This window comes from Phyllostomus discolor, chromosome 3 (genome assembly GCF_004126475.2).
Source record: "Phyllostomus discolor isolate MPI-MPIP mPhyDis1 chromosome 3, mPhyDis1.pri.v3, whole genome shotgun sequence".
In the NCBI taxonomy this organism is placed as follows: Eukaryota; Metazoa; Chordata; class Mammalia; order Chiroptera; family Phyllostomidae; genus Phyllostomus; species Phyllostomus discolor.
This window is the reverse complement of record NC_040905.2, coordinates 1912994-1937022: the sequence shown is the minus strand read 5'-3', so window position 1 is coordinate 1937022 and position 24029 is coordinate 1912994. Positions and strand designations below refer to the sequence as shown.

Below are 24029 nucleotides of genomic sequence, written 5' to 3'. Positions count from 1 at the left end.
GTGCAAACGGACACAAATGTCTGTAAGCAGCAGAGCCCCGGGCACGGGCTCGCTCCTGCTAAGGGACCCCAGAGGAGTAAACACACAACCACTTCTCAACGTGCTTCCAGTAACGTGCGACCGGCTCACCGTTCCTGCTCTCCCTCTTCTCCCCGGGCCGACTCCCACGCATTTGGAGGTTACTATTTACAAGAAGTTACGATGCGGTTTCACAGTTCAATCTTTACGCTAGCAGTAAGGTACTGATTTAATTCCTAAAACATTCCTGGAAGGATTTCCACAAGATATCCCAAGACTCCCGTGAGAAACCTCTCCCGTTCAGGCAAAGGGGAAAATAGGAAGCTGCTGCTTCCCTTTCTCCCACATCCACAGGACGAGCCCTCCCGTAGCTCCTGACTCAGTTCCAGATCTGCCACGGAAGGTGTGCACCGGCTGGATTCAAGGTCGCACTGTGCTCCGTGCAGCACGTATACGCACACTCGTAGGGGAGGTGCTCACAAAAAGCAGTCCTCAAGGTGGCATTTGCAAATGCCACCCCAAGCAAGAAGTCTGAGGGCAATTCACTTAAATGGGACATAAAAACGAAGGTCAAAGCCACGTACGCTCCAGCACACATAAGTCTAGAATCCACATTTTCATATCAAATCTGGGGTCCCTACACACGGACAGTCTCTGTCTTGGGAAGAGATGAATCACAAAGACAGACGCCCCTGCCCGGGACACCGGGCGCCCCACAGGCAGCGTGTCCCCTGAAGGGCCTCGCGGCTGCTGGACGCTGCCTCCCTCCCTCGCCGTCGCAGCCAGACTTCCCCTGGCGGGTCCCCACGGGCCGTACATTAGGGTCAGAGCACACACTAGCTTCCACGGCAGGGTGTCTAAGAAAGCAGGTACACAGTTTTTTAAACTTAAAAACAAAATTTTTGTCCCCGTTATTGCTCCTAATTTGAATACAGTGATCTGAAGTTATAATGTCACTTGTATTTTATCTACTTCACGTTACATGTTTTACTACCTATGTGTTACAGATTATGTCTGTACAAGATGTTATACTGTTTGTGAATTCTGTAACACATACATATACCGTGTCTCCCACAATGCACTCACAGTAACATTTTCACAAAGCACCCTCTAGTTACAAAGTAATTCAACACTCGTAACTACCCGGCATTACATACTATTATGTCCACGCTCCAGACAAAATCCTGGTGCTGAGAAGCTGAGATTTACCAAGGTCTTCGGCACAGATTGGGAAGGTCTGCACATCACGGCCCTCAGGACAGATTTGTTCTGCTATGTTTTTATTTCAGTCACTTAAGATTACCTGTGAGGTATGTCACAAAACCTAGAGAAGAAAGAGGGGCTAACTACCTAGTGCTGAATGAGACAACTCAAGGACGTGCGTTCTGTTTAGTAAGAAATCCTTGCCTTGGTAACCGTCTGTCTGAAACGTGAGTGGAGATGTTCTGCACAGGACACCCCAACACTCAGCACTTTAAACATCAGCGCGCACGATCCAGACCAACCCCACGCACTCCTCCTGACGACACTGCTCACTCCCACCTCGCAGGTGAAAAGACAGGCCACGGGAACACGGTCACGTGCCCGCAGGTCCCACGCGGTGTGAGGGAGGGAGAGACCGCACATGTCCCACCCTTGGCCTCTCATTCATTTCTCAAACCAGAGAGCCGAGTCCTTCCCGTGAGCCCTCTGGTTCCAAAGCCATTAGAGTGAGTGCGCAACTTTTGGGGGACTGGGGGGACACATCCGGACCCTTATGGGTGGAGGGGGACGCACCCAGTGTCCTCATGTCCCTGCACCCACATGAAAATTCACCACTGTGTAGGTTTGGGAAACTCTCTACACGTCTTATCCCCCGAGTGCCACGGATCAGAGAGAATCAGTCTCCCGCCTTCAGGGGACAGGTGTCAGCCGAGACAGGAAGTTGAAGGATGCTGAAGAGCAGGTCCACAGTGAACTGCACCGGCGGGCACGGGACGGGGCTGGCGAGACCAGAGCCCAGTGTCCAGCCTGGCTGGTCACAGGACAGGACCCCTGCTGCAGTCAACAGTGAGCGTCTTGGAGGGGCGGGAACACAGCCTACGAGGGCAAGGGGCGCATGGCGACGCACGGCGCATCCCTCAAGGAGCTGGGGAACAGAAGAAGGACCTAAGGAGGTGGTGGGGTGAAGCACTGTGACACTGCCAGGCCATCGGCCCTGCAGGAGAGATGAGGAAAATACCCAGACAAGTCCCCTCACTTTGGTAAATAGTTAAAAAGTCAGTCTCTGAGGGGAACCAGGCACGTCGACAGTAACTCCTGTCAGATCGACACAGGCTTCCCACGAAAGCCAGGGGGTCACGGTCGAACACAGCACGACCACACGTCCCAATGACGGGCATGGTGGCGGGAGACGCGCCGCAGCGAGACGGGAGCCATCCGCTCGGGGGACGTACCTCTTGCACGGAGCGGGCGGCCGGCTTGTCCTGGTGGTTGGCCAGGATGAGGAAGGGCAGGGTGCACAGCTGCGGGTGCTGCAGCGCCGAGTGCAGCTCGCTCCGGGCCGCTTCCAGGTCGCCCTCCGAGGACGCGCTGTCCAGCACGAAGATCACCCCTTGAGACCCTTGGTAGTAGCGGCTCCAGTACTTCCGGATATGGTCGGCCCCTGTCAAAGCAGAACAAATCCTCCTTTTAAAAACAGCTTTCGGCAAGCGAGAATCGCTCCCCGCACTAATTCCTGTTGGGAACTGATGTAGCTTTTAAAAAGTAACAGCAGAGATCACGGCTGCTGAGAACAAAGGAGGCATTCGGGCCAATGAATGGACGTGAATTTGAGGGAGACGCAGGAGCTGAAGAATCCCTCCCCGTGCCTTTCTGACCAGAGACACGCTTCTCAGCAAAAGGACGTTTTCAGAGCTTGTGGAACAGTCCTGAACAAGGGGCGCTCTTCACAGATTTGGTTTAAAGCAGCCGTGCACCGGGGCTTCTCCCTCTGCCACCCACACCAGCCTGGCGACACCTTCCACAGCACAGGCTGGCCGCCAGGCTGCCTGGTGTCGTTGGTGGGAGGAAGTGAAACGACTGGCACACCACCTGCATCCGCAGGGCCCCACTGGGCAACGAGCACACCCGTGGGCTTGTGATGACGGGGTGCTGACAACAAGTACGTGGAGACGCGCGTCCACCGGGGCCATGTCCTGCTGCCCGCCACACTCCCGATACCCAGCACCGTGCCAGGCCCAACGACCAACACAGGAACAAGGGGAACAAGGGGATGAGGGGATGAAGTCGTACGCTAAGTCGGCTTCGTGGACCTGGAGACCAGAAGGGGTTTCAGAGATTCTCCAGTCCAGCTCTCTGGGGAAACCGAGGCCAGGAGAGGTGAGCCCACTAAGGGTCATCCGTGCACGCAGTCGATCACAAAGTGGAGATCTGTGACGTATGCATCTAGGGGTGGGGAGAGGAGCTCTAATTTTGCTCGTATAACACAATTAGGTTATCAAGGTACTTCCCCAGCCCAGGGCATCTGATCACACCTTCACCGCGTAGAGACGCGTAGAGACGACACCTGAGCCACCGCCGAACGTCTCAGTCCCCACTAGACGCACTGCGCTAAGTACTGGGCTGGCCAAAAGTTTCGTTCGGTGTACGATGGCTCTGGTAGCACTTAGTTATCTTTTATTTCATTCAAAACAATTTGTTAGACTGCACTGTGACAGCTGTCATATCAGCGTGCATTAAAAGAAAACTTACCAGAATTGGTGAGTTTTTATGTAGCTATTTAAATATTGAAGATGGAAGAAAACATGCAACATTTTCCGCATACTACGCTTATTATTTTAAGAAAGGTAAAAACACAACTAAAACGCAAAACAAGCTTTATGCGGTGACTGGAGAAGGTGGTGTGACTGATCAAATGTGTCGAAAGAGGTTTGTGAAGTTTCGTGCTGGAGATTTCTCACTGGACAATGCTCCGTGGTTGGGTAGGCCAGTTGAAGTTAACAGCGATCAAATCGAGACACTAATTGAGAACAATCAACGTTCTACCAGATGGTAGATAGCTGACATATTCAAAACATCCAAGTCAATAAAGTTATTGGTGAAAGAGAAAAACGTGTCTTTTATTTGATGGAAAAAACCATACAGACAGACTACTTGGCCAACCCAAGGCCACGGATACCCAGAGTGGGAGTGGGGTGCTGTGTGCCAGCCCTGCACTCGGGGGCATCTGTCGGCAGCCTGACTTTGGACGGGGGGGGGTCGGGGCCTTTCCACTGCAGACACCAGCAAAGGCCACGCATGTTCGTGACCAGGTCCCGTCCGCCCCTGTGAGCCGGCACCGCAGACGGCAGGGGACAGCTCCGGGCTGCCTGGGCGAGTGCAGACCGCCACCCTGCGGAAGGACGTGCCGGGCGAGAGGTCCCCCGGGGGCTCTGGGAGCAAGGAAGCCCCCCCCCATCCCCAGCGGGCGAGCCCCTCAGGCAAGGGGCAGCAGTACCAACAGTGCCCACTGACTCGGCACGTGCCGCATTCCAGGCACAGTGCTGAGTGTTTTCAAAAGAGCAGCTCACGGGACGCCACGGCAAGCTTGAGGGGCGGACTCGACCGACTCTAGCTCTGAGGCCGACCCCCAGAAGGCAGAGGCCGGTGTTCCCAGAGCGCTATTCTGAAACCCACGGGGCTATGGGAAGACCAAGGCACTGGTGCTGAGGAAGCTTAAATGAGCAAAAGACACGAGACAGGAGCAGGGCTGCTGCCTGTCGGGCAGGGTCCAACCAAGAAAACAAAGTCAATCAGAAAGAAGGGGAGGGGAGGGGAGGGAAGGGGAGGGGAGGGGAGGGGAGGAGAGGGGAGGGGAGAGAAGGGGAGGGGAGGGGAGGGGAGGGGAGGGGAGGGAAGTCAGCCCGAGGCGACGCGATGCAGGGAACTGGCTGCACGGGTGGTGGTGGGACTGGGGGAGCAACAGGGGCGCTGAGGGGTCCAGCACCGTAGGTCAGGCCCCCATGGGCGGCACGTCAGATGGCATTTCCTCTGCGTGTGACGAAAGGCAGGCTGCTGACAGCACTCACACCAGGCTGGGAGAAGGAGCAGAGCAAAGACACGGTGTCGGGAGTTTGGCCGAGGCTGGACACCACGGGGAGCTCTGCGGCGTGGCTCAGACTGGAAGATTCAGTCCAGGCCGCAGCAAGGGGGCTGGGCGGTCACGGCCCCTCACAGTCCCCAGCTGCGAGCCCCCTGGGGAACCGCAGGGGTGGACCTCAGGGCCTCCCAAATACATTGGGTCGGGGCGGGTGCTGTCAGCCAAGAGCCGGCTCGGGAGAGGGGCACAGGTGTGAGTCGTCAGCAGCCTGCGCCCACAGCAGCTGGGAGATGGGCGCCCCGGCCCAGCCAAGGGGCCGGCACAGGCCGCCAGCAGCATCTGCTGCGAGTGACGTGCAGACAGCAGCCATATGCTCAAGGACTGCCCCCAGCTCCGGGAGCAAAAGTCAAGGCAGTGCGACCTGGCAGCAAATGTCCAAAGCCACAGAAATACCGTCTGCATGTGTATTCACACATAAGACGATCACAATTCCACTGACAGGATGTGAAGCCCACCATTTCCATGTAATACGAATACATGCAACAGGCTTCCCTGTAAGCTCCACAGAGCTCATTAAGTGCTCACAGCCCAACCTCCACCTCCACAGCCAGCCAACGGCCGCCCCGACCACGTGCGGCTTTGAAATCAACGTCAGCCGTGCTAAGTGTTCCGCACGGATCGGTGCACTTGTCCGAGACAGTCTGGGAGGAGGTGCCGTTCCACTCTCATTTTACCAACGAGGACATTGAGCCTCCAAACAATCCCATCGCGTGCCTGGGGTGGCGCACCTAATGGGGTCAAAATGGAAGGGTCATTGGGCAGAAAGATGATGAAGCTGAATGATGAATTCTACCACCACAAAAGCCATCAGGGGAAAAAGGAACCTGTGCGAATGAAAGGCACCTAAGCACCTATGCTGGGAACAAGTCCAAAAGAATGTCCCAGCCAATTAATTCAATGAGTGGAATTATTAAGTACCTAACTGTACATGAGTCAGAGACCTATGAGAACTATTTCAGAAGCCATTATTCTTCTCGGTTCCAGTAATTCTAATTATAACAAGGCCTGCAGACCCATCCGAGGGACCCAACGGGGCCAACAGCCTGGAGGGCATCCAGGGAGCGGGGCCCAAAGACGAGATGCTGGCGGCCTGTGGTAAGGGCACTTGTCTGTTGGAAATACATGGGACGGACTGGGAACCCAAATTGTGAGGTCATCTCTTTCAACACAAAACTCCATTTTCATCCGCCGCATTTAGGAGCAAATAAGGGGCCTGAACATCATGAGATGAAATGACAATGAGGTCCAATGACTGTGTTGGCAGATGAAACGGACCCAGAGAGAGATGCCGTCCCTTTTCAGCTGCCCCTTCCATGGCGTGTGAACGACGCATCACTGCTCCTGGGAAAAGTCCCTCTTCTCCACCTTCCTGCTGAAGAGTCGGCTGTGCCCGGTCTCGGCGTTTCTAACTCGAGTCACAAACACAGAGTGTGGACTCCGCACGCCAGGGCTGCACGGCCCGCACCCAGACCGGGGAGGGAGGGGCTCCGACACGATGGAAAGGGACGGGATGTTCTCCGTGGACGAGCAGACATACCTGCGGGAAGGTCTGCAGGCTTTAAAGGAGGCTCCAGGTGAGGAGAGGAGAAAGGCTTTCTGATGGGGAGGGTGCGGCTGCGGGCCACGTGGAGCAGGAACGGAGCAGGTGGGTGTGGGACATGGAGAAGACGGCGAGAGGAAAGGTGGGGTCCAAGCCGGGACATGCAGGCAGCTCACGTGGAGACCGCCTGGGTGGCCACGGAGGGCAGGCCATGTCTGAGTGGGCCACGGCAGGTTCTAGGAGGCTATTTCAGCCCCGTGGCACTGCCTGGGGCGGCCTGGCCTTGCTCATGGGCCCTGTGTACCCCCCATTGACTGTGTTCCTGAGGACAGCGCTACCACCCACCTCTAGACTTCATGAACCTTTTACAGGGAGACATGGGTGCCCTCCCCACGCCTGGACGTATGGCCGACTGCACAGCCCGAGAAAGATGTCTTTGCTCAGGGGCCCCCGTGAGAAGGCGTTGTGGGGAAGGAAAAGGAGGAGGGCACTGAGACGGGCCTCCCCTCGGACTCCCAGGGCAAGCGGAGCATGGACAGTGAAGGCTGGGGCGGCACCACCAAGCCAGCAGGGAGGCGGCAACCCAGAGCCCGCAGGGGGCGGGCCCTGCAGCAGCAGGCCGCCACCCTCGCTTCCTGAGCTTGTTCGTGCAGGGACCAGGAGCCAACCCTGGGGGGTGAGCCATGGGGTCTTCATCGCCTGCCTCCCGCCGTGGTTGGCCGGGGCCACTTTGGAAGGCCAGGCACGACTCCCAGCACTCGCGCCCGTCCAGCGCCCTGGGCACTGTGGACCCCAGCAGCCAGAGCACGGCCCCCCATAAAGAACCCAGGGAACTGGCTGATTGATGGCAAATGGCCTGGCCGGTGCCCAGGAGCATGGGGTATGGGTTTACAGGTAGGATCCCCCTCAGCTCCCCTCCCTGAAGAGCACGCAAGTGTCACGTGCAGGCCAGTGACCAGCTGTCGGCTCAGGAACAAGAGAGCAGCAAAAACAGAACCACCATTCTGTGAAGTGAGATAGTTTCGCTTACTTCAGGAGGCCTCAAGATCAACAATATTTTCATTATTATGCTAAGATGTGATCTGTTATTTTTGCCATGTGGACATTCTCATGGAAGACTCAAAGCAAAGTGAACACGCTGCAGGTGACTTAGCACAGACAGAGGCATCGGCGCCGAGCTCCTGAGCCTCAGGGGTGTCCGGCCTGTGGGCGCCTCTGGGCCGCACTGGAGGAAGAAGGCTTGTCTTGGGCCACACGTTAGATACACTGCGATACATAATCACAACAAAGTCTGGTCACGTTTTAAGTAAATTTACCATTTTGTGTCGGGCCGCACTCACAGCCATCCTGGGACACAGGCGGCCCGCAGGCCGAGGGCCGGACACCCCCGTGAGCCGCTGCGCCCTAGTCCACCACATACGTGCAGGGAGGAAAATGCCAGGGGCGCCTGCGGATGAACCTCGTGAGGCAGGAAAAATGCTTAGCTTTCCTAACCTAGCTCTTCGACACACCTTTTCTTATATTCTGTGTGATGAAATGGAAAGCAGGCAAAAAGCATTTTTGCTACAGACCAAAGCCGTGGCTGTTCTGGGGACAGAACTTGTGCCACTGGGCTGTGACCCAAACTGGTCGTCCCCCTTTCCCGGGACTCCGTTTGCACTCGGAGCTTCAACCCACGAGCCGTGATGCCTCGGGCCCGAGCACCTCAGACACTCCTCTCAAAAATGAGCGCACACGCCTGCAACTTCAAGGAAAAGAGCTGATAGAATCTGTTGTCAGTGAGAAAACGTGTTTTCAGGCCAAAACTCGACTTCTGGACAACTTGTGCTCGCCCCTGGGGTCTCGACAGCTCCTCGGCGGTGAAACGGGTGTTGCTATCAACACGTGCATGTTTGTAACAACACGTGTCGACACACAGAAGATCGGCAGAACCCTCTGACCCAGCATTCCCCGGACAGCCGCAGGGCGGCCCAGAGCCGCACACAGATGCAGAGTGCCCTCCGCGGGACGCCCGGGCCCGACGGGGTCCCCGGCGTGGCCCTCAGAGTCCACGCTGCCAACGGCCCTTAGGAAGCCAGCACTCGTGGAAGGATTTCGGTGGACTATCGAAGACTGTCAACAGCTGTCTGAAGAGGCTACTAAAACACACCCCCTTTCCAAATGTCCTGTCTCTGCGAGGCTGGGTGTTCCGCTCCATCCCCAGGACACTGAACGGCAGACCACACACAGAAGCAGGGATGAGCATCCCGTCTTCCACAGACAAAGTCAGACACCAGAGAGATCCGCCCATCTTCTCAGACATTTTTGTTTAGGAAATTGTCAGTTTTCATAAAACCATGTCTTTACATAGATGTGGAAGGTTTAGTGTTGCTTTTACAGGAACTTAAAAATATTTTTTTAATTGACCAGCTTCAACTTACAGCATGGCAAGTGTGGATATACAAAAGTCACATACACAAACACCCTTTGGGGGGGGGGGGGGTCTCAAACATTTTCAGAGAACGAAGGGCCTGAGACCCCAGAGAGGTTCTGGAGCAGCGGCCACTATCGTCAGTATGTGGAAGAGACTATGAGACTCATGAAAAGTAGCCGTTTCATTCTAGCGACCTCGAGCCTCTGCAGTGTGTGCCCAAACAGACCGAGGTACCATGAGGCGCCAGACGCACACAGACTCACGGACACTGGGGAACGTCTGGCCCCTGGGAGCAGGACTGAACCACAGGGGTCCCAGACGGCAACCCCGGACACTCACAGGGAGCCACTCACAGGGGTTTGCACCCTCACCGCTGTTTCCCTGCCGGGACCCCCAGACAGTCACGGGCACACGGCTACTAGAGTCACAGGGCCATGAGGGAGCCCCACTCGGCCACCGTGTTTACCCCACCCACATGCACCCCCTCTCCCTCCACCATTCTCCGCGTCACTCCCGACAGAAACGCTCATCACGAAGACCCCGAAGGGGATCAAGGTTTTCCTCGTGGGCCGTCGCCTCTGCTGCACCGGCCGTCACGCTACTGCCGCCACCCTACGGAACCCAGAAGTGCAGCGGGGACCCATGCTGAGGTGTGAGCACACAGTAGTGAACGACACCACCGTTCAATTTAAACAAACACACACTGTGATTTTAATTCTGTGACTGGACAAGTCCGTGGACATCACAAACCACGAGTAAACACGGGCAGCTGTCCGCCGAGGGATCAGACGCATCCCAAAGCTTGCAGAAAAATTTCCGTTTCTTTCAGAATCCGGCGCACAGCATCCCTGGGTAAGGAGGCGGCGCAGCGGGGCTGGCTCGGGCCCCAAGGCGGGCTAGCTCTGCAGCGCAGTGCCTCACGGGCTCCGAAGTCAGGCTGCCTGGGTTCGAAGCCCACTTCCGCCGCAGGTCAGCATGCCGACCTGGATGCTCAGCGTGGTTGTTCTAGGCCTCAGTCTCCCTCGCAACAAAAGGGAGCAGAACAGTAATACGTAGGCACCCAACAGCATTATAGGAATTGAAGGAGACCACCCATTCGGCGTGGTGCTTGGAGCATTCCGCCTGCTCACTCGGTGTGGCCCGCTGCTGCCGTGTCTGCCACCACCACGCAGCGCATCACGGAGCTGGCCTGTGTTCTGAGGCCTGGGAGTAAGAGTCCGCCAGGCGCTGGCAGAGGCAGAGGGGGCAGGTCCCTGTGCAGCGTCCAGTGTGGCCGACGTGAGGAAAGCGAACCCCGGCTTACGTGGGGGGGACCCCCTCTTCTCTCCTAGTCCCTCTGTGTCACGTCTCGTGTCCCCCAGCCCCAGGGCTTCGCTGCCGCACCTGCCCGAGCCCCAGCACAGGTCCCGCCCGCTGGGGTGCGTGCGCACGCCCCTTCCGTGCCGACGCCCTCAGCCAGATAGACGGCTGGAGAAACGGCGGCGCGTTGACCAAGTTGACATTAGGTTGACACTCACGTATTTTCTAATAAAAACAAATCGGTCACTCACACAAATTGGTCTCGTGTGTGCGAGTGATGCCGTCGACAAGGCTGACACACGGCATGCACACAGGTGTGCACTCGGGGCCGCCGTCACACTGCACACGGCCCTCCTCTCTGCTCTGGACACGAGAACGGGCCAACGCCGGCGCAGGTGTGCTGCGGCTCCTGGGCTGCAGTGGGGAGAGCGGAGGACGGACGGGTCAGGGCGGGGCTGCCGCTCCTAGGCCGGTGCTCTTTGTAGATTTTGTACACCCAGGCCTACTTTCGGATAAAACGAAGTCAATAAAGAATAGGAAAAACGCAAACACACTGGAGCACAAAATGCACTCTTTTTCTTAGGAATTCTTGCAGCTGTTTATAATCCACTTTGTCCCAGCGTTCTCGTGGCTTCCATGAAGGAAGACCGATGTCACCAGGTGACTGTCTCCCTAGCTCTCCGAATCAACTGTGCTCAAAGTTCCCAAGACCCTCCTTGCTGGGCATGTTCCCACTGTGTGTCCGGATGTCTCCACAGACTCAGGCCCTCGATAATCACTGATTAGGCTGATTAGGAAGCGAATGGAAGAATAAAAGAACACGGCAAGTATCCGACCCTGGATTTGAGCATCAGCAGCCTCAGATTTTTATGTGGTCTCCAGTTCTCTTCTTTGCTTCCTCTCTTCCTTTCATAATCTGGTCTGAAATACTCCTTTTCTCTCTGAGCGTATTTCTACGGCAGGACAGGCCCTTCTCATCTGTTCTCTGAAGTGAGCTGTCCCTGTGCTTTGAGAGGACCACTGTCAAGGGGACGCTGGTGACAGGGCCACCCCATTTCTAACCGAAGCTGGATGATTCGTTACAATGTCATCTTAAAGGGACCAGACCTCCTTTTTGCACAATGACTGTATGTTAGGACAAGAGTAGCCCACGCCATCACATACACCATTAGAAAGATTTCTTCGCGTGTAACTCATGTCTACACCAGCAGACGGCCTTCCGTCTTCGATGCTTTGAGATGTCTTCAGTTACCTCGGGAGAAAAGTGGAGCTCTCGAAATGGAATCAGTTTTAATTAACTTGAAAATGTCAGTGTGTGTGTGTCCTCCAGCACTCGGGGGCAGGGGGCTGTGCAGAGGGGCACCGCACAGGAAGACTAGGAATCGGTGCGCATGCTCTCCAGAGAGAGCGGGAAGGAGTCGGACACACCGCCTGAGGTCACGCTCTCCTCCCTCCCTCCCACGTGCAGCCTCCCTCCTGCGGAGACCGCACCCCAGAGAGAGAGGCAGACCTGCAGAGCAACGCTAAGCCTGCCGTCTCCACGTCTCCGCCTCGTTTGGATGGGGGATCGTTAAAGAATGCATTTGCCTGGGGACAGAAAAGACTCCAGGAGGAGAAATGTTTATTGGGTATGCAGCAGGGTTCCAAAACGCTGACTGTTCTGAACGACTGATACCAGGGTAGGACTTATTTTCGCAGCTGACTCACGGGGACACTCGGTCCTTTCACGCCCTGGTCCACACTAGGGAAAACAGTCGTCAGGTTGGCGTGCGTGCAGTATGCCACCCTGGCACAGGGTCCGCGTCCCTAAGGACTGTTTTCCACACATCAGGATAGACTTGTTGCTCTTCTAAGTAGTTCCTCCTGTATACACGTGGCTAGCTCACACACAGAAAATAATTTTTGGAGAGGAAAGATACACTCTCCGCCCCACCTCCACTTTTTGGTTTGTATCCTTCAAGTTTATCTCTTCCTTAGAAAAATGATGGCCTCACTATAAACTTCATTCAATACACACACGTGCACACATACACAGCCTCAACCTACGAGCATATATCCTGGTCAATAATCAATGCCTCGGTGACCAGATGAGGGACTGTCTCAGAGCCACACACCAGCTCCCCAAGGAGTGACCAGAGAAGGCGTGCTCGCTGACCAGGGGACCAGAGCTAAGCGTGGGAGGATGCCATGTACAAGTGCAGCTGCCTCAGTGCCAAGATGTGGCCACCATCTTGCCACCACGGACCGCACGGTCTAAGCAAGTCAGGCAGAACGAGTGCCGTGACACACACTTGAGACACCTGGGCTTCTCCTCGGGAACCCTGACCTGGGAAGGACACGAGAGACGCAGGTAGACTGCAGCTTCTTCTCACAGGGAAAGGCCACGGCCCTGCAGGGACAGGAAATGTGTGCGCCTCTTGGTGCTGGACCTGGGACCTGGGGCCAGGGGGACAAGCAAGGGGGCAGCTGTGTGTACAGGGGCGGGAGGTGGCTGGCTTGGCACAGAGCTCAAGTTGGCTTGACCTTGACACCCAAGGGGTTGGTCGCGGGGGGGGGGGGGGGAACAGGCCTTGAGGAAACCTCCCCTTCCTTCTGTGTGGAAGGCCCAGAAGGACGAGGGCTATGCCGAAGCCCTGCAGCCACGGGTGGGGGTCGTGGGCCTGGGCACAGTCCCCGCCCCCCGCCATCGCCTCCGGCAGCAGGCAGGCTCTGTGCATCCCCGCGTCTCACTAAAACAGCACAGTTCTCACGAGACTGATGATGAGGAAACGTGTGGGGAGCTTGGCCTGCCATTCAAGGCTCCCGACGGCCTGGCCCCATCGCCCTTGCCGGCCTTCCTGGCTGGTGCACCAGGGGTGCAGCCTCCACAGCGGCCAAAACGAACCGCTGCTCACCTGTCCACCTGGCCCGCCCGTCTCCCAGGGGCTCCGCCTAGGCCAGGCTCGCCCTCTGCAGCAGGACTCTCCTTCCCTCCCCGTCTTTCTCTTGTCCAGCACCCTCTCGTCTCAAGTCCTGCGTGACAGCCATTCCCTTTATGGCATTTGTACATGGTCTCTTCTCTCCCCCACTAACGAGCCAGAGCACTTTACTATCTGTAGGCTTTAATGATGCCGTATAACGTTTTATTGTGTGTACTGTTATTTATGTGTACTGTTTTTAGCTGGCCGACTAGAATCAAAGCTCTTTAACAGCTAAATTCACTCTAGCAAACACCTTCTGCGAGTCTTTCAAACACCAAGTACTATGCGAGGTGCGGAGCATGTGAAAATTAATGTGGCTCCGCCAGCACCAGAACTGTTCAGCGTTGTTCTCCAAGTCCCAGCGAGCACAGCGAGACGGGAAGCTGACGTCCGAGGCCCGGCCGCCAGGCAGGAGGCACACCTGGGCCCGTTCGCAGGGGAAGGCGGCGGTGCACCCACGGCGCCAGCAGAACTAACGGGAAAATGTGGAACTGATGATTTCCATAGGTGATCACAAATTAAGATGCCTTAAAATATCTTTTTACTCCAACATTGAAAACACTTCAAAATCCATGCAATACCAATAAAATATGCTAATTTGGAAAAAAATCTCAAAATTTGTATAACACACACAGACACAATGTTTGTACACGTGAAGTATAATGCCGTATTTCTAAATGGGAAGACTAGATATATTTCAATTCTTTCCAAAATTACTAGGCAATTTAACACATCATCTCAGCAACTCTTTCAACCTGAAAATTCACCTGGAATGACTAGCACCTAAAAATAGCCACATTTTAAATAGCAAAAGCACAGACACAGAGAGACGACTACAAAGGAGATACAAACAAAAATTGGTAATCTCGGTTACCGAAAGCATTGTAAATGAAAATGATATGGAGTGTTTTTCATTTGCTGAGCTTCCTAAACCATCTGGTGATGATCTGTGGCAGGAGAGACGCCACGACAAAGACAACGGGGTGTGTCCCCGACAAGAATAAATGTGTGTGGATTGGCTATGGAACTATTCTGCGCCATGTACTATCAAAGGCCTTAAAATGTTTTGATCCTGAGTTTTGTTTGTCAATACCTAATCTAAAGAAGTATTCAGAAACTCAATAAAAATATATGCTTTTATTTAAAAAAATGAGGGTAGATACCTAAGTGCCAGATATATAGAAATATATAGGACCACACAGATGCAGGGCACCTGGGAAGTATCTACCAAGGACATAGGAACAGAGTTAAATTCTTTTGTCATTGATCATTAGAAATCAAGCCACATGAAAGAGTCAAAATTACAAATCGGCCTGAAGTAGGAGTGTGGACAGGTGTACGGAGAAAATGAGTCCGGAGAAGGGCCAGGTTAGCGACAGAACCCCGAGAAGCGATAGTGGCACACCCCGGCCATCCCAGATGAGCACTGTCCATGGCCAAATACATCACTTCCTGTGACTTGTCCAGTGTTGTAGCAGGTAAACGGGGTGGGCAAAAGTAGGCGTGCAGCTGTGAGTACAGGAAGCACGGAGTTACTTCCTGCATTATCACTTATTAACAACTGCCCTAGTTCCCATAGGAACAGCTGTACTGCTGGATGAGTCACAGCATTGGAGTGCGATGCTGTTCAATACAAGGTCGCTACAAAGTCCCCAGTTGTCCCAATAAACTGCTACTTTATTCGGGGGACAATGCCACAGCAAAGGAGGCCGAGAAAACAATAAAGAGCCCGTCTCAGAATGAAATTGAGACCATCTGAGAAGAAATGGTTGACATGTTTCCTAGAGACCGTAATACCAGAGACAGTTATTTATGCTGGACTGCAGGTTTCGACCCAGTAACTGGAGGAAGGGGAGGAGGTGAAAACCAGCCAAGACCAGTCAGCCACCCTAAAGAGCCACAGAGTTCTAGGAGGGTCCAATGACATGGAAGACAAAGGACACTACAGGCTGGGAATGAGTTTATGTTTGCAAGAGTGTTAGGGACAGCTAAGCCGAGGAAGAAAAGCACACAACAGCGAGGGCATACGAAGAGCGATTTTCAACCCAGAGGAAGCTAGGCGGGACGTACAGACAGCAGGAAGCCCACCGGGCTGCTGGGAGACAGTCCGGGCTCCGAATCCAGACCGACCACAGACCATGACAGCAGGGACGCCCGGAGGTCAGCATGGCACCATGCGAAACACTATCCTGTGACCAAGGATAGGAGGAAGGTTACCAGGAGACCGAGACAGGTACATATCACCCCAGATTCTACAAATGAAATCATCATGAATCACCATGGGGTCACTTGCATCATGAGCGATAAGTCTTCCGAAGTAACCCTCAGCCCCTTTTGGACTGGCTCACCAGGCTGGCCCATCTTGGGCATAGCACAGTAGGAGCTCATTTCAGCAAGATACGTAACACGTGTCCTGCCAACGGGCCTGGGCAGTAAAGGCAGAGACACGCTGAAACCAGACAGCAGCGTCCAGGCGTCACTGTGACCGAGGTCACAGCGACACCCTGCACCTCTCGGGCCCGGGCCAGCCCGGGAGGGCTTGGGCCCTCTGGGGTTTGCGGCCCACCTGGGTTCTCGCTGCGCTTCACAGCCCCTCGGTCACAGGGTGACTGCGCTGCCTCTGGCTGCAGGTCCCCTGCTGCCCGCAGCCTGCGCACGCTGGAGGAAATGATCACACTTCAGCCCGCTGGCTGCCCCCAGCAGGCAGCATGCGGCAGGCACAGAGCAGACAGTTTGATGCAGGTTTACAGATTCCAACTGAGTAAAAACTTGGAAGGTATCATTTCAAGATGTACGGATGGCACAGAGATGAAAGAAAGTGCTAATCTGTTGGATGACAATAAAAAAAGTCAGAAAGTTCCTGACAAGCTGGAACAATGAGCCAGCACTCACACAATGGCGTTTACTACGGTAATGTCTGGAACCTGGAATAAAAAAACAAACATCGGCCGTGGGAGAAGAGAACAGGCGGGACCTAACTTAAAACCCTGGGTGTTTCCACAGCAGGTCCAGTCCAGGCCGACGGTACCGCGGCTGTGGGCTTGAAGGGAAACGCTGTGCCCGAAAGAAGACAGGTGAGACTACGGCCGGTCGGACCATTCCGAGAGCGTCACGCTTCCAGACACAGGTTGTAAAAGGAACCGTAGCAACTTAAGACGTGTCCAGCAGAAGGCCACAGGATGGAGGTCCACCTGGAGACCCCGCAGAACGGGAAGGAGGGAGCGGTGAGGGGCGTTCGACGTGGGAAACGGTCGTTCAGAGCCTGCGGCGGCAGTGTCTCGTTTCTGGGTCGCAGTCGAGGGAAGGCGCAGCGCGGGGTGAGCGTGGCCCCACCGAGCTGAACCGCATCCAGTTGAGCAAAGAAGCGAACAGTCTGACTTTGGTAAACGGCCATGAATTCACCATGAACTGCAACAATTAGGACTCTTCCACTGTGGCATCCGAACAGGCTCTCTGAGCCGCTGACGTCCTCGCCGCGGAAGGGCTCAGTGCGAGGCGGTGCTGCCACCTCTCAGGGATTGGAAAAGAGAGAACTCCTCTCTGGTGTGACAGTCTGACTAAGTGACACTTGGTTTCACGTGCGTGGTGCCGTGCTGACGGCCGTGACTGGCCCCGACCGCCTCATGGGACTCACGGAGGAGGGAGGCTGCTACATCTTCTCTCACTCTGCTTGCGAAGAAGCCCGGACCACCACGCCCCACGGCCACGGGCAGTGGCTGGCTCACCACTTCCGGTGCACCAGCAGGTGCGGAGACCGGGAGCTGCCCGCCGTGGGAGTGCGGGAAAACACGGAGCCGATCAAGAAGGAAGGATCTTTCAACTCCGCTACCGCGCCCTCCCTCCTTTTCACACCGAATCCCAGGCTCAGGGACTCATCTGGAACGATTTTCCAAGCCAAAGGAAAACTGGCTTATCGACTCATGGGCAGCATATACTTACTTAACAGGCCATTTTTTCAAACCGTCCTTCAACTACCTTCTCTATCTGGTTGCCCGACCAGGGGCACACGTCTACATGTTTAAGGTGAGTTCAAATCGCAAGCAGAACTCAGAAGTGAATGGAACAAAACGTGGCTGCAGCCGAGAGCATGCCCACGTCTTGGGGCCTCTTGAGGCAATGTTCAGTGCCACCTGTATTGGTGACAGACAAGTCTGCGTTGTGGACCGTGCACCTCCTTCCAGCCGCAATGGCCCTCAGTCAGAGGAAGCCCACGGAACGGCACTGCAGTGTCGAGACTCACACACACTGATCTTTTAACAGATTGTGAGAAAAAAAACATACATTAGAAGAGGAATCTGGAGAAGACGTTGCACAATACCAACATCTGAAAGAGCTTAAGCACACAGGCAGAATTCTGGTTTTTGAACTGCACAGGGATAAATCTTAAACACAACTCACAGCTTGCTCTTAAACAACAGTACATCATAAAAAATACTTCTTTTTACAGCCACGGGGCTGCGGGTTTTGCTTTTACATCCCCACCCCCCACCCGGCATGCAGATGCATAGCTGCGCCAGGGCCCTGTCCCCTCTGAGTGGACCGTGACGCCAGACAGGAGGGTCTGCCCGGGTCTCGCTCCGTTCCCCCTGGTGCACGTCCAGAGCTGGCCCGAGAACCACCTCTTCCCCAGTCGCTGCTCTCCTGCCTGCCAGTGACACAGCGCCAAACATTCCCCTTCCAGCTACAGATACTGACATGTTCTGCTGTTTCCAAACCGGATTTAGAACTGCAGTGGAGGACTTCGGTGGCTCCGAGCTCCCCCAGATCAGCAAGCCACGGTGACATTCAAACAGGGCACTGGTGTCTCCCCCGCCCCCTGGACAAGGGCGGTGCATGGAATGAGCCAAGGGCGGTTCCAGGTGACTCGCAGGGCTGTCCTGTAACTGCCCGCTGGTGACCTGCCCCAAGGAACTCCTGGGACAAGTTTCCCAGGATGGCCGCTGGGCAAGGGCACGCTCCTCCGAGTCCCTCCTTCTTGCCGCAGGGCCTCTCACTCCCAGCAACAGCCCGGCAAGCCGCCTCTGCCCCCAGCTCTCTGCTGACCATCCCCCAGCGGCACCCGAGCCCTAGCTGACCTGAGAGAGGAGCCCCAAGCAAGAGATAAAACACTGAAAAGCTAAGCTAGTAAAACCAGAAAGGTTCATTGCCATGCCTGCAATCTGGTGAACAGTGCCTTCTCCAGCCAATAAACCCGGACCGGGCTGGGGACGTGGTTGAGAGACGAACAGAGAGACCTGTGCAGGGCCGAGCGTGAGCGAGAGCTCTGCTTTGGCGTCTGCACTCCCGCCGACCAGCGTCCGCCGTGGTCGCTCTTCCTTTGCTCCCCCTTCCGCCCCACAGTGCCGGTCCGTCCCAGGCGACACAGGAGGGGCTACAGCAGACTTTAATTTCGCAGCAGCCTACAAACCTTTACCCCAAGTAATTCCCCTGAAGTTACAGTTGCACAAGACCAACGGCCCATGGTGGATTCCGAGGGTTTCTGAAACCCAGTACGGGGGCCCAGCACCCTGGCAAGAGAGGGTGCTTTCTAACGACAAGTTGGGAGAGCAAGCAGGCAGAACACGGCTTTGAGACTCACAAAAAGGAATTTTAGAATCAGCCCAGGCCTTAGAAATGGTCTGGAAAATACTTAGATCAATCAAGTAACTTAAAATGCGTGAGGACGTCAATACTTAAAGAAAATCTGAAGTGAAACCTTTTATAAAACTATCATGCTTTCCTAACCCCACAACCGATTTAGTAAGACCCAGGAATGTGGAAGTCTGTTATTTTCACAGGAAGGCTTCTCACTGGAGCGCGCCTACACACAAGGTCACAGTTACTGAGACCCTGAAGCCCGCAGGGTCTCAGGAACAAAGGAAAGGACCGGTGAGAAGCCCCCAGGGACGCCCGCAGAAGCTCGGGCCGCGGGCGATGGTGCTGGTGAGCGGTCACGGTGTGGGCAGAATCTGCCACCCTAAGCCCTGCACCAGGTCCTCCGCACAGTCTTCCAGTCGGCAGGGCGCGGCGCCCACATCTCAGCCGCGGTGAACCCAGACCAGGCCTCCAGCCGGGTGGCCCCAGCGCTTCCCTTCCCACAGGAGGCCCTGCGGAGGGAGGGGCGTCTCCTCGGTGCCGAGGGAGGCCCTGCAACATCTCGCTCTGTTTTCAGGCCTCACTCTGCTCGCTGGGGTCTGAGGTTTCTGGGGAGGAGGGTGTTCGTGAGTCTCCAACTAAAGCTGTGGCAGAGAAACCTCAGACTCGCTCAGCTCACACCCTTACTCCTTCGTAAAAATTTAAAAAACCAAAAACCAAAACAAAAACAAAACTGTTGGACTCAAAGGGGGCGGACCAGTACGAGAAGGGCAGCACTAGCTGAAACAGGGCTCCCGAAACAACTGCATGACAACCCTGTCAGAGTAGAAAGTCAAGGGACAGTGACGCAGAGATGGTTCCTTAATGCTGTTTTTGTCCTTTTTCCTTCCCCCCTGCCCCAGACATGAAGAGAAGCAAAACCCAGAGACGGAAGGAGAGACCGGCCCTGGGGTGGGAAGGCGCGTCCATGCGGGCAGCGCTGCGCCTGCACAGTAGTGCTGGGGAGTAGTAGCGAGACCTCCCGTCTGCGCCCCGCGTGAGGCCTGACACTCAAGACAGTTTGAGACGAGATGGTGACGGCCCTGCAGAGAGCTGTAACTGAACAACAATAGAATACTTTTTTTAAAAAAGAAGAAATTACCTGAACTAAATAAATGCGTTATTTCAGCTGGGGGAAAAAAGAGGAGATGTTGCACACACCTAAAAGCACCAAAGGGAGCAGGTGGCCCGGGGCTGCCAGCACCGAAGCACCTCGCAGGCCTCGGACCCGGAGGGACGGGCCGACAGGCGCTTCGCCTCCAGCAGAGAAGGGGGCCCAGCGGCTGTGAGCAACAGGAGCCGTGGCAAGAGGCTGCCGGTAGTGAGATTTTTCAAAAACAAGGGTGTGAAGCTGGGCGCCTGGCCCTCGTCTGAAGTGTTTGTTTTGCTCATTTATTTTGCCCTGAATTGTTATTTCTTCACTTTAGGCAGAAACCTGGGTGTTTGCATGCAGGGGCCTTTCGAGGATTTGAAGAAATGGAAAAAAAAAGTAACATTGAAGGAAATTTAAAGAGTCACTTCGCCTAATAAAAATGTGCTTGGTGTTGCTGTCTGTCACCCACAATACGATGCCTGATACACCTGTGTCAAAATTCCCCTCGGGTAATTAATTTGGTTTTTGGTTTTGAGTCCTTGCCCACATCTGTGGCAAGAGTTAAACTAAACTTCATGATAATAACACACAGAAACCCAGAAGGGAAAAGAGTAAGCTTGGGGGGAACCCTAAGAAAACATATGTCCATTTACCAGTTTCGGAGGACGGGGAGGAACTCTTGTCTCTCCCCCGAAACGCCCTGGCAGCCGGCGGCCGTTCCCACGCAGAACTAAGACGACGAGAGCCCAGCGCTCCCATGGGGTGCAGCCGGAGCCACTGCTGTTTGCTACGAACACACGCAGAACCTGCAGTGACCAGGAAGTTCCGTTCCGAGCCTGTTCAGAGACGCACCTAAAAACGGCAGCTGTTTTCCTAGGTTCTAGATTTAAGGTACAGTCATGCTGGATCTTAACACTTAAATAGATTTTCATCTGCTTAAGGAGAAATGATAGTCCCACAACTTCCTAAGTATTATTAGCAAAACAGACAACTCCAGGGTAGAACAAAAACCGGTTCCCAGTTTTCATATGGAAAGTAATGTAATAACAAACACCACCACAAGAATAAACCGTGTTTTGAGTGCTCAGAACTGTAAACCTGCTTTTGCACAATGCTGTTGCTATAAAATAGCAACCACATCAAAGACAGCCCCCATTTTAAAAAATAAATGTAATAAATGTGTCTATCTGATTAGCATCTACATGGCAGCCGCACCTGAAAACTAAGCTCCCAAAAGCTGCCTCTGCGTTTTTAAGTCCCTGGTTTATCCAGGTCCATCTGTACTCCATGAGATGCAAGCTAATTCGTCAGGGGAAAAATGCCTCAATACCTAAATCTCCTTAGAGACTTTTGGAAGAAAGAGAAGGAAAACTGAAACAGGAAGAGGTGAGCGCTCTGCCTTCAAGCCCTGGAGTGTGGACTCTGCACTAACACAGCAGCCCCATTTCCAGCTCCAGCTGTGCCGCCGACACTGGCTCCGAGATGAGGTGGCGTGTTTGTGCCCCCCAAATTTAAAACACACCGTCCCTGCGACCGAAGGAACACGGCAGCCCCACTTCAGGGATCTCTGGTGGCAAGTGTGTGCGCTGTGTTCCGCCCTCGCAGTGCGGCGTGCACAGAAGGTTACTTACTACTCGGGAACAGACGCCTGTCGGTCTCAACCAGACGCGTCAGGGAGACTCACACGAGGCAACAAGGAAAGACGCAAACGAAAAACACAATCCTTTCGATGCCCAAATAAGGTCTGCTTGGAAAGCTTCCACCACAGCTGCAACCCGGAGAGCATGGGATCACCCCGAGCAGGTAATCTGAAGCTGTCCAGATTCCTGAAGAACAAAACCAGGTATCCTACAGGCACAGAGAATGGATTACTAAAATGCTAATAATTTTTCTGATGTGGTGTAGGCAGATGTTTCTAAATGTGTTTTCCCACCGTGATGTGCTCATTACTGTCTCTCCCCTTCTCCTCCTGCTCCCTCAGAGACCTGTGTCCACCGGCGCAGAAGGACAGAAGGACCGGGCGAACACTCGCCCTGAGCACGACCGCAGGGGTGGGGAGAGAGCAGCAGCCCCGCGGCCCCAGTGCCCCTCTGGAGTGAACAGTAACTGGTTCCTTCAGGGAAGTTCTCTCGTGCTGTGTGTAATGAAGGTGTCACGGGTATTTCTTTGATTAATTAAGTGCTGCCGTGCCCAGACAGATCAATCTGTCTGCTTTTATTAGTGCTGAGATTTTTTTAAAAATCTACACACAAAATTGATGGATTTGATAACATCTTGATCTTAGAGTTTTAAGTGCTTACATATTTAATCTTAATAATTCGGCAATATATAATAATCCAGAAACTGATATTTTTTTCTTTCTGACTCTTTCCCCAGTTCCAACTTCTTTCCTAGCCATGTGCATTAACTTGGCCTGTTTAAAATAACTCCTTACCAGAGGCCGATCCAAGAAAAGGCCAAGAGTGCTCTACGAAACACGCTTCCAGTGGTGTTCTCCGTGGGTGACTGAGAGAGTATCTTTTAATTTCTCAGCAGACAGAATACTCTAATAGTTTTGTCATGATATAACTGATACATAACAAATTGCACGTATTTAAAGTATACAGTTTAAGTTTAGACTCATGCATATGTGAAACCACAGTCAATATAATAAGTGTACCCATCACCCCCCCACACCAATTTCTCGTGATCCTTGAAGCACTCCAACCCACCCTCCCTTTGCGCCGTCGCTGGCCTACCCCTCGGGCAGTCGCTGAAATCCTGTCACTAGCCATCAGCTTGTGTTTCTCTTAGATGTCTATGAATGGGATATATACCAAAGTCACCCCAGTGCAGGAATATTGTCTGAGACGCTCCGCTTTGTGTGGCTTCTTCCACTGGGCATGCTTATTCTGAGATTCCCCCATGTTACAGCACAGACCGGGAGTCCCTTCTGCTTTTGCCGCCGCACACTATTTCACTGCGTGGGTATTGCCACCACTTGTTTCTCTGCTCACCAGCTGATGACGTTTGGGCTCTGCCTGGTTTTGTTCCACTGCAAATAGAGTTGCTATGAACACCTGTGTTCAGAATTCTGTGTAAAACTAAGTTTGCATTTCTCCTAAGAGTGGAATGGCTTCATTACAAGATTGGTTTGCATTTCCCTGACGAGACTGCCAAACTGCTTTCCAAAGTGGTTGTATCATTTTCCATTTCTCCCGTCCTACACAAGGGGGCCAGGTCCTCTACAGCCTTGCCAACACTTGATATATTCAAGCTTTTCCCTTTAGATGTTCTAACATATGGATGGTGATTTTAATTTCTCCTTCCCTAATGACGAATGGTGTTCAGCTGCTGTGTGTCAGCTTATTTACCTTCTTCGTATTTTCTTTGATGAAGAATCTGTTCAATTTTTTTGCCCAGTTTTAAGAGTGCTGTTTCTTTTCCATTTGTTCTTTACATATCCAGATACAAGTATGTCATCAAATGTAAAATTTGCAGGTAACGCTTGCCTTGCCTGTGAGCTTTCACCATCTTACATCGGCTTTCAAAATTCACAGGGTTTAAGCGTTACAAGATCCAACCTACCAATTTCCTCTTTATGAATCATGCTCCTGGAGTCTTATTAAAGAAATCACTGCCTAACCAAAAGTCACAAAAATGTTCACCTTTGTTTCCTTCTGTAACTTTTTAGTTTTAGGTTTTATATTTAGGTCTAGGATCTATTTTGATTTAATTTTTGTACATTGTATATGGCTAGAGTACTTTTAAATCTTGTTTCACGTGTCGTTATTTTTGTCTCTTTGCCACTAATTGCTTATTGCATTTTAATAAGAAAACACACTCTACGTGGTCATGTATGTGAAAATTTCATGTGTAGTCCAAAAAACACTTGTAATTGGCTATTTAAGCCTTTTATGTTTTTATTGATTTGATCTGCTATCTCCCAAAAAAATATGGCTAAATTTCCCACTGATTACAGATCTGTTGATTTT

At 53.6% G+C, this 24029-nt stretch overlaps 1 protein-coding gene across 1 annotated transcript in view; it reads right to left on the bottom strand.

The window, feature by feature from the left end:
• The window catches only part of ARL15 (ADP ribosylation factor like GTPase 15), a 281488-nt gene that overhangs the window by 143983 nt on the left and 113476 nt on the right, over window positions 1-24029 (bottom strand). The window contains exon 4 of the mRNA XM_028519713.2: window positions 2454-2662. Within this exon, the coding sequence (XP_028375514.1) occupies window positions 2454-2662 (209 nt within the window). The remainder of the gene's footprint in view (window positions 1-2453; window positions 2663-24029) is intronic.